General features: G+C 41.8%; 1 protein-coding gene across 1 annotated transcript in view; it reads left to right on the forward strand.

Moving 5' to 3' along the window:
- FAM3C (FAM3 metabolism regulating signaling molecule C) overlaps positions 1-9,549 on the forward strand; it is a 35,478-nt gene extending 25,929 nt beyond the window's left edge. Inside the window, exons 9-11 of the mRNA XM_044276976.1 lie at positions 3,435-3,519; positions 6,230-6,356; positions 8,390-9,549. Of these exons, the coding sequence (XP_044132911.1) occupies positions 3,435-3,519; positions 6,230-6,356; positions 8,390-8,479 (302 nt within the window). The 3' untranslated portion in view covers positions 8,480-9,549. The remainder of the gene's footprint in view (positions 1-3,434; positions 3,520-6,229; positions 6,357-8,389) is intronic.
- Positions 9,550-11,301: the final 1,752 nt, after the last annotated feature.

The raw sequence follows: 11,301 nt of genomic DNA on the forward strand, positions 1-11,301 counted from the left end.
GTTGTCATCTGCCTTCATGGTTGATGAACATACCTAAAGGACAATTTCGGAGGATTAAGAGGAACTGCACTAATGAGGATAAATTTGAAGAGGAAGCTACCAACATGAGGGAACAATTCCTGGCTAAAAATTATCCAGATACAGTGGTGGATAAAGCTTTACAAAAAGTCAGGGAAATGGACAGAAACCAGTTCTTTGTGCCCAATCAGATTGATATTGAGACAAAAACCAGTGAAGAAAAGTTCCGTATAATATTACCTTATAACATACAACATAAAAAAATCGAGCGGATCATTAAAAACCACTGGCATCTGATCCAGAAGGACAAAATCATAGGCCCTTTAGTTCCGCTAGTACCGGAGATAGTATATACTAAAGCACCCAATCTGGGCTTAAAAATAGCGCCATCTATTAAACAGAAAATAGGAGCCAACGGATCTATTAACAACTGGCTCAAAAGAAGCGGATTCCACAGATGTGGATGCTGTGCGAACTGCAAAATTACATCTTTTGGCGAGGAAAACTACACGAGTGAACTCAACTCAAAACACCTTCTCCGTTGAAATTAAAAAACTCTTGACATGTAATAGCTCAAACGTTATATATGTAATTGAATGCACGTGTGGCAAACAATACATAGGAAGAACTAAAAGACCACTAAAAGTAAGAATAGCGGAACATATAAATAATATTAAAAAGGGATATGATAAGCACGTATTGTCCAGACACTTTAAACTGGTCCACAACCAGGACCCAAAAACCATGAAATTTGCAGCCTTCGAACAGTTAGATCGGCACTGGAGGGGAGGGAACCATATCGCCCGAATGTCCAGGGCGGAATCAAGGAGAATTTTCGAGTTCGGCAGCCTGGCACCAGCCGGACTCAACGCCGAACTCGAAATCTTCGGATTCCTTTAATGGGTTGGGTGCCCTTGGATCATGGGGGGTACCAGTCTGGCTGATTATCAGCACTGTGACCCCTCCTGGCCGATGGGCTCCCAGCCCAATTACATCATGAAAGGTCAGCGACCTATTAGAAACTGCACTCCTCAGGACTAATGAAATATATGGGGTTAGTGATTGTATCCCAGATTTTACACTAAGGGCACCATCCGTTCAGTCCTTCATATATCTCCCTAATTCATTCACATGAATACCTATATATGTCTTTTAATAAGATTTAATATTTTATATTTTATAAAAATTGAATAAATTTTATTGGTTTTTATCTTACATAATATGTAGTTATTTTTGACTTTTTGTATAAAAATTATCGAGTGATGTATACTATGATTACTTATATATACCACATAAGCAAGTGCTATCAGCGACCTTATACTCCCTTGGTCACCTTAAATGATATGTTAGAACATGGTTATGTGATCATTCTGTACATGACTATTGATATAATAACAAATATATATTTGCTGCTGGGATGCATGACTCTCCAATATATATTGGAAATAAGAACCCAACAAATGTGAGAATATAATTAGCTTTCACAAAAGTAACCTATCAAAATTATTGGAGATAAGCTGAAATAAATGTGGAGCAAAAAACGCATGAACCCTTAAATACCGCAAAGGAAATATAATGAAAATGCAACATGATAAAAAAGGTTCCAGATCCACAAGATCCATTTCAGGGTTAACAGAGAGCCCTTCTGATAGCCAGAGGAATAAAAGCCGGAAAGCCAGACAGTTCTTACTAAAGCCACTGAGGAAGAAGGTAGCCTAACCTTCGAAACGCGTCTGGCGTGGAAAGATAAAGTATTGGACCCTGGCAATATACCGGCAAAACTAGATGAACAATAGAACTGTTATCTAGAGAAAGCGCTTTCACCGGAAAAAACTAACTCCAGATCTATTGGCCATAGTCTGGTAACCTACGGTTAATATAACACAGCCGGTGCTATCAAACTAGCTGCTCGGGCGATGTGAAGGATAGGAGAAACGCCCATTGCAAAGAAAAGTGCAAACTGGGAACCAACTACGGCGAAAACAGAGAGAGACTTGTGACCTGCTACCGGACCTCTATAAACAGCCAAAGTGGACTATACAGATCCGGGATATACTAGTAAGGCAATCTCGTAATCTGCGCCTGCAAGGTAAGCGTGCCTTGTACTCATGCCACAGACCGGACACGACCAAGCGTGAGTACCATTGCATCGCATGACACCTTAGATAGTAGCGAATATCACCGAACATCCGGCATTATAGTCCTCTGCTAGGTAATTGTGCCTACAGTGGCAAACTGAAACCACCGAGACTGTAACATTGGAACACAAAGTTACATCCATATGCAAGCGGCCACAGATATTACAGTATTGTATCGCTAAAACTGTTGAACCTCTGCGATTTGTGGGCAATTTAAGAAAGACTGTAGCAATTGAACATTCACTTATCATTTCAAGCACAGTAATTCAACACACCAGATTTAATGCTTCAACATTTTTATGCATGCTGAATATTCATTTATACAGATGGATTTGGATTAAGCACATGAGATTGCACTTCGGATTTTTCTTGGATTTTTCTTGGATTCCTTTCTCAGATTTTTTCTATTATTCACATTACTATTAGGATTGTTTCTTTATTATTAGCACATTGGGATTTTGTGATTGTTCACATTTATTTATTCTACAGACAATAGGTATACTGAATATAATTGCTCGGTCAACACTCCACTACCTTAGGAGTCTCTACTTGTCTGCAGATTGAGTGGATCTGACTGGGCAACCACCAGCGGTTCCATTTCCATTTAACCTGCACTAGCTTATTACGGATTTCCAGCGGCTACTATCAGTATTTTAATTTATCATTTGTAAGATTTTATTGTGTAGTCTATTTTATGGTGACAGGCCTGTTTCCTATATACTTATTGAAGATATTTAACAGATTGTCCACGTATACATTTCTGATTGGAACAATCTTACATATCTTTATTTTATATATGTACTAATATTGTGATTATATTAAACTTTTTGGTTCCGGATATTAGAGTGCCCATCCTTTCTTTTTGATTTACTACTTAGGTGCCTTGAGTGCGACATCAGATAGGTGCACCTGGCCATCCCAAACCAGGAGGTAGAGCCGTCCTATACTTGATACACAATCCATTAAAGTCAGTGGGTCCGCAAAACGTATATGGTTTTGTGAATAAAGATCTAAACATAAAATGAAGAAAAAACTACGTGGACATCTGCCCTGACTGTCCAAACAGGCGACAAGCATTCTACATGCCACTATCCATCACGCCATTGTTTCGTCTACAGCACCTGACTCCTGTCCGCGCTTGTGAAGAAATGCATGTTTAGATGAGACATTCAAGCTAGTGAGGGAAATTGTGTTATCGATAATATTAACTTTATGAATGTAGTCCTAAAAGATGAAGATAAACCTTAACCATTAGTGTTTCTCTTCTACAATTTCTAGATGTAGCCCCCTTCATTGAATTCCTTAAGAAGATTCCAGATGGAACAATAGTTTGTATGGCAACCTATGATGACGGAGCATCAAAGTAAGTGCCAAAGATGTATAGGGCTCTCCACAGGACTGCAAGGATATACTGTAGCATAGCTATAGCTTTCTGCGGGGTCCACGAAAAAAAAGTCTGTTCACATTGGACTATGCCCATGGTATGCTCCGATTATTAAGCCTGAATGTATACCCCACATATGTCCGCACTAGAGGTGGCGTGAACAGAGCCTGTGGCTTGGATATTGGATACATGAATGTAAATGTGCAGCTGTTTTATCTAACCCCTTGTCATTTTTAGCCCCAATGGTCAGATACCAATCTACGGCTGAGTCAGTTTGGTGAAAAACCACAACCACCTAGCTGTTTTTTTTTTTTAGAACTTCTTCCCTGTTCCCCTACGACAGGCTTGCCCAACCTGCAGCCCTCCAGCTGTTGCAAATCTACAACTGCCAGCATGCCCAGACAGCCTACAGCAGGGCACGGTGGGAGTTGTAGTTTTACAACAGCCGGAGAGCCGCACTTTAAGCACCCCTGCCCTATGTGGAGGAAGACCCGTTACAACAGAAGCAATGTAGCCAAGAAACTTGGCTCGTCTCGCTGACCCCATGTTATGAAGCAACAGAGGCGTTGTAATACGTGTGTTAATATAGGGATCTTTTACTTTGTAATTATTGGTGCTACAGGCTGTCATCTTTTTGGGGGGTGGTCATGGATTCACAAGGATGGTAGAAAATCGGTGGAACTTTTGAGTGCGATTTCTTTCTAAAGCACTTTGAAGCATTTCTGTATAATGTTTGTTGCCCTCACGACCCCTTTATTAACTCTTTACCCAGATTTCCTTCCTGACTTTAGAAGATCTCTCTGCGCATGTGTATATTTACCGTATAACTATGTATAGCATGTGCTGTATGCTAGTAGCAGTCCCTATGGCAGCGTACTGTGTTTGGAGAGATTCTCCTTCCAGCTGCAGAGGGTGACCTTGTTGTCTTGATGATCCTTCCTTGGCCGCACACTGATGGCCCAAAGATATATCAAAAGCACTTGGCACATAAGTTCCTATTGATATCTTCATCTGTCCAAGTCTGGTGGTTACTAGAAGACAGATTGCAGTGTTCCTCACCACCTTTCAGACCATTTTAGGGCTCTTTCACACCTGCGTTCTTGTCTTCCGGCATAGAGTTCCGTCGTCGGTGCTCTATGCCGGAAGAATCCTGATCAGTTTTATCCTAATGCATTCTGAATGGAGAGAAATCCGTTCAGGATGCATCAGGATGTCTTCAGTTCCGGACTGGAACGTTTTTTTGGCCGGAGAAAATACCGCAGCATGCTGCGCTTTTTGCTCCGGCCAAAAAAACTGAAGACTTGCCTCAAGGCCGGATCCGGAATGAATGCCCATTAATTTGTCGTTTCGGCGCATTACCGGATCCGACGTTTAGCTTTTTCTGAATAGTTACCATGGCTGCCAGGACGCTAAAGTCCTGGCAGCCATGGTAAAGTGTAGTGGGGAGCGGGGGAGCAGCATACTTACCGTCCGTGCGGCTCCTGGGGCGCTCCAGAGTGACGTCAGGGCGCCCCACGCGCATGGATCACGTGATCGCATGGAACGCTCTGACGTCATTCTGGAGCGTATACCGCTCCCCCGCTCCCCACTACTACTATGGGAACCAGGACTTTAATAGCGTCCTGGCTGCCATAGTAACACTGAACGCATTTTGAAGACTTATCCGTCTTCAAATGCTTTCAGTTCACTTGCGTTTTTCTGGATCCGGCGTGTAATTCCGGCAAGTGGAGTACACGCCGGATCCGGACAACGCAAGTGTGAAAGAGGCCTTGGTGTCTAGCCAGTTTTTCCTGCACAGATGCACATTGCCGCCATATTTATGGTGCACATGACAGAAGTCTGAGCCGCAGTTTTCATTACCGGTTTGTCCTGGGGCGGTAGGCTTTTAATGTAGGCAAACAAAGAGAAACCTGGAGGCTGTGGACAAAGCTGCCCTGTGCTCTTACTCAAATTTTTTTTGCTTTGTTTTATTTTTTGCAGAATTTTTTGTTTCTTGTTTTTTTTTTTCTGCAAGCTTTTCTGAGAATGACCCATTTATTTCAAACAGTTATTTTTTACCATTGATGAAGTTGTGTGTGCTGTCACTCCAATTTCGCACCAGTAGCTGGCACATGCACACGGCATATCTCTGTGCCTCTGCCCACAGAGGATTTGGGCTACAAGGAAAATTGATGTCCCATGCTGGCGCGAGTAAGGCAGGGGGACATGGGCATTTGCAACTCTCTGCCCCTGGGCACTTCCGATGGCTCATTAGCATATCATAAAACCATTTTTTGGTCAGTTTGGAGGATCTGAAAAACTGAACACAGGTAAAATCTGTGTCATGTCTTTGTGTCCCACTAAACTATGCGATTGGTTTCAAACTGGTGAAGTAGGTCACGGACTTTAAGGTGCTTTCTGGATATAGGTTGATCTTAAACCTACATTTCTGTGCTGAGAATCATCAGAGCTTCCAATATTCTGACAGCAGTCATCTAATGATAGGACAGGAAGGCTGCTGAGGAGTTCTCCATGGCTTCTACAGACATGCTGTCCTATCGGTAGATCTGTGCTTTTCCCCTTTGTCCGAATTGACTACATGTAAGCTATTTGACCCCACTGTACACGGAGTTTACAGGTTAAAGGGGTAAAACTAGACATTCCCTTAAAGTTTCCATTTTTTATAATCTTGTGTTTCACTAATTTACAGATTGAATGATGAAGCCCGAAAACTGATTTCAGAGCTTGGAAGTACAGTCATCACATCTCTGAGCTTCAGAGACAACTGGGTCTTTGTTGGTGGAAAAGGCATAAAGACTAAAAGTCCATTTGAACAGGTACAAGACTTTTTGCAGATGTACATTATTCCGAGGAGCGGAGGCGCACGAGCAGCTAACAAAACCGATGTTTCATTTAATCAGCCGGGTCAACCCTACCAGCCAGTAAAACCGGTTTAATAGAGTTGATTCTGCTGAAGTGTACGTCATGGCTACACCTCACTTCAATTCGGAATTTGTGGTTGGACTAAATAGCTGTGTACTTACAATTTACATGTAACTTTAACAGCTTTGCAAAGACGTATAAGGAAAAATTGTCCGTATGTGCAAAACCGATACGGATCTACCCTGACAGGGTCCAGGCTTTTACCTCTGCCTGCGCAGTCACTTACCTTGTGTCAGTAAGGACAATGACTGCAGAATAAAGGTGGGTTTAGACTGATGGAGCGGCCGATTGGCTGCTCGTTCAGTGAAGGAGACCACAGAAATCACCTCCACAGCATGAGGACGAGGGATTGCAACCCCATACAGAACCATTGTGTCTGTGCACCAGATCGCTGTTTAGACGGCACCATCTGCTGCCCAGAACCGATGATTGGTGGTGCCTGCATGAAGAACAGGATCACCCGATGAATGTGCGTTTTGCTCGTTCATTGGGTGATCGGCGGCACATTTTGATGGCCAGATTAACCGGAACATGTGTTTTATCAGGAACGGTAATCTGGACAACTATTGGTTTGTCTAAACCCACCTTATTTGTATGAACATATCACTTACATGGGTCACAGTACTGTGCACTAATCTATTACCTAAGACTAGTTCTTGTAGTGCTTGCAGTATTTAAAGAGTAACTCAACTTTTGAATAAAATTTTAGTAAGATGTTCTTAATGCCATAGTAAAACCCCTCTAAAGCGCACCATTCCCTTTGCTCTTAAAACTGACATTTCTGTACAGAGACCTGCATTTTATGAATGGGGCTGCAGCACACTAAGTACGGGCAGGAGCGCATAATGCTGCTCCTGCCCGTGCACCTTGGAGGGTTACCAACTCCTGGCATAGCACATGAGTACCCTGTCCCAGGGTTAGCTGAGCATAGCGGGCTCTTGCCTGTGCCTGCTTCACTAAGCTAAGAGCTGAAATGCAGGACTCTTAGTTTAGCGAAGCAGGAGCCCGCTCCGCTCAGCTAATCCTGGCATAGCACATGGGCACCCATGTGCTATGCCAGGAGTTAGTAAACATCCAGGGGGCACAGGCAGGAGCAGCAATATGCACTCCTGCACGTACTCGCTGCTCTGCAGCCCCATTCATAAAATAAATACAAAATTTCTTTAAGGTATATTAGAAAAAGTTTTACTTTGGCATTAGGAACATCTTATCAATATTTTATTCAAAAGTTTAGTTACTCTTTAACTGTATCACTGCCCTGAGTACGGTGATAGTTAAATTCAGGAGGGCACTTGCAGCCGCTGGCCAGGCGCTTAAGTACCTGATGCCCCTAGCATTAATTACTACTGAAGGCATCATATCATTAGGTATACAGCTGTCAGCCATGAGGAGGTCTCGGGCAGCCCCCTATGCATTGGCCTATCTGTAAATCGTCCTGTAGGGTCTATAGCTAGTCTGCCCCTGGCTGTCTGGTTCCTTCAGATTTTTCCAATGAATAATGTATAATACGAAAAGCATATATAATCTAGTACATGGCATCCCCATTCATTGCTCCAGTTGTTCTGATAGATTTATTTCAAGCTGTCAACTTAAGGGGTCCTTTGTCATGGGTGTGTCCCTTCTGCTGCAGTTGGTGGCAGCTGAAGGAAGGAACTAAGCATATTCTTTCATCTCAGTGAGCAGGATAGGGAAATTAGAAAAAGAGCAAAAAGCGGGTGGCGCTATACAGACAGGTTTTATTGAATAACTCAGTAGCTATAATACATTTTTAATTACATGCAATTCCAAAAATATTCAGATCCAGGTTTTGGTTTGGAAACTATAGACTATTTTTATTGGGACAACGCCTTTAAGTATATTTCTGCTAAATATTCATTTTTATTTTTTTATCTATATTTTAAATGACCACATCATGTTCTGCTTTCAGCATATAAAGAACAATAAAGATACAAACAAATATGAAGGGTGGCCGGAAGTGGTGGAAATAGAAGGCTGCATCCCTCAGAAGCAAGAGTGACTGGATAGATGAAGCAAGAACTCTACAATGGACTGGGATAGGGAATGCCTTTTACAACAGCCAACGAAGTAGAATATACTGAAGTCTCATCCATCTTGTTGACATGAGCATAGTCCTACATGAAATTTATTTATTACTTCTACAAATGGGTATTTTTTATATATATAAAAAAGAGCAGATTGATGAATAATGAATATTGTGGAACCTGTGCTGGGACCGCGATAACGCATCTCTGAAAACGCCCCTGGAATAACATGGGAACATCTGGACTCTTGTAGTGATTCTTTTTTATGGTCTTTTTCTCAAGAAAAGAGCTTTTTTTTTTTTTTTTTTTTTTTTTTTTTTTTTCTCCCCATTGTACTTTCTTTATTCCACCAAAGATTTTTTGTTTCAAAATGATTTACTTTGGCTCTACATCTATGGACCGTTTTTAAATCTGGGATAAAGTTTTGCACTATTGTTGTCGGATACAGTGCAGTCGCCATTGTCTTTTTTTTTTTTTTTCCTCTATTAAAATTTAAAGGGTACCTAAACCATCATGAGAGGCGCGGCGGCACTTGTCAGAACGATCCGCACCTTCCTCTTGCAGAGTACAGATCCTATATACCTTCTATGGATCCATACTCCACGTGCTGCAAATGCAGAGCCGACGCAAGAGGAAGGTGCGGATCGCCTGAGAAGCCCCGCCGCGCCTCACATGATGGTTTAGGTACCCAACTGTTTGTGTGTTTATTCTCTTATGTCTATAGCGGATCAGTCTATTAATTCTTTTAGTATTTTCAGGACGGCCTCGCCGTCAATAGGCAGCAATCCTTACCCACTCTGCAATGTGAAAGCATTAACATAGGAGCTTTTCTTTTATTAACTGCGGGAATGGCTGTGTGTGTACAGTATTGGTCATTAGTTTTACACAGTTGTATTGGACGTAGTCATAGTTAACATCTGACAGCTATTCTAGAATCTTAGCAAATGTCATTCTATGTGTTTGTCATTGGTACTTTTCAGTGTCACCATTCAAAGTCTAAGAAAATGTTCATATTTTTAGAATAAAGATGCAAATACATTCCACAGTGTACCCATCAAGTTTGATGTTGCATTCATTTTTGTCCAATAGGAATCCACAGCATGAAGGATATGGACTGTTATGCAATTTATATATTATGTGACCGGATTAGGAATAGTTAAGCTTGCCTTCACACGCCGCAGATTTTGTGGCAAAACTGAAAATCTGTGACTCGCGGAAACCCTTGGGGATTTTCAGTCACGGAAGTTCTGCAACAAAATCCACAGCGTGTTAAGGAACCTGGTGGTGCAGCCATGTAAATGCTGAAAAAATCCACTTCGGAGTTACATGCGGATTTGCTGCAGATTATGTTTTGCAAAATGCTGAAATCCGCAATATAAATTGACGTGCTACAGATTTAAAATCTGCATCATAGCTCAATTTCAATGCTGATTTTGCAGTTTTTTTCCTGCAGCATGTGGACGCAGTTTGGTACAAAATGTCATCTACTTTGCTGCTACTGTAATACATTGCAGATTTCCCGGCTGCAAAATTAGGACTCCGCAGCGTATACACCTTGTGTGAACATTCCCTTTGACAATTGTGTATATCATGACTCCAGCATTAATGAACATATTGCCTCATGTCTATTAAAACACCCTCTGTAATAGTGTATCCTCACTGTCCGTAGCGGCAGTCTGAGATCTGGACTAGGTCAGTTTTGATACTTGAGGCCCATGCGTATGGACCAAAAAAAGAGAAATAAGGCTGCTTTCACACTCGCGTTGTGTGGATCCGTCATGGACGGATCCGTTCAGATAATACAACCGTCTGGATCCGTTCAGAACAGATCCGTTTGTATTATCTGTAACATAGCCAAGACGGATCCGTCTTTAACACCATTGAAAGTCAATGGGGGACGGATCAGTTTTCTATTGTGCCAGATTGTGTCGGTGAAAACGGATCCGTCCCCATTGACTTACATTGTGTGTCAGGACGGATCCGTTTCGCTCAGTTTTGTTAAACGGACACCAAAACGCTGCAAGCAGTGTGTTGGTGTCCGCCTCCAAAGCAGAGTGGAGACTAAACTGATGTATTCTGAGCGGATCCTTTTTCATTTAGAATACAAACTGATCCGTTTTGGACCGCTTGTGAGAGCCCGTGAGTGTGAAAGTAGGCTAAGTGGGTAAGAGCTTAATATCTGGACATGCCCTGTGACATAGTGGATCATATTGTAATGCTCTTACACTGAAAAGATTGATAAAGCAATACTGCTTGCCTTGTTCGTATACACTGCGATACCTTTGTACACATTTGTCTAAATTGTTTTTTTGTTTTTTTTCAAACTGCACTCTGTTAGACAAGATTTTAATTAAAATATTGTAATGTAAATTTAAAAATAACTGTGCTTGTGTTAGTATACATTAATGGCATATCTGGGACTGCATGTATCTTTTTCCTTTAATTTTAAAGAGGGCACAAGATGGCTGCTGCCATCGCTCATCCTCATACAGATTGTTTCTGAGGAGCAGATCACTGTTCATACAGCACATTCTGCTGCCCAGAAAAAATGATTTAGTGTTCTCGCCCAATGAACTAGCGTTTTGCTCGTTCATTAATTGGTCGGCAGCACATTTATATGGGCAGTTTATCGGGCCGAGCGTTTGTAGTAACTTTTGTTCTCGATTACTGGCCCCGCAATTGTGCGGTGTAAATCTGCCATAAGGCTCCTATTTATCACAATCTGTGATAAACAGGGTGTTCAAGTGGTGATAATCATTTCTCACCTCTCCTGTCCTTATATTATAATCGGTGATAA

This window comes from Bufo gargarizans, chromosome 2, assembly GCF_014858855.1.
Source record: "Bufo gargarizans isolate SCDJY-AF-19 chromosome 2, ASM1485885v1, whole genome shotgun sequence".
NCBI classification, from domain to species: Eukaryota; Metazoa; Chordata; class Amphibia; order Anura; family Bufonidae; genus Bufo; species Bufo gargarizans.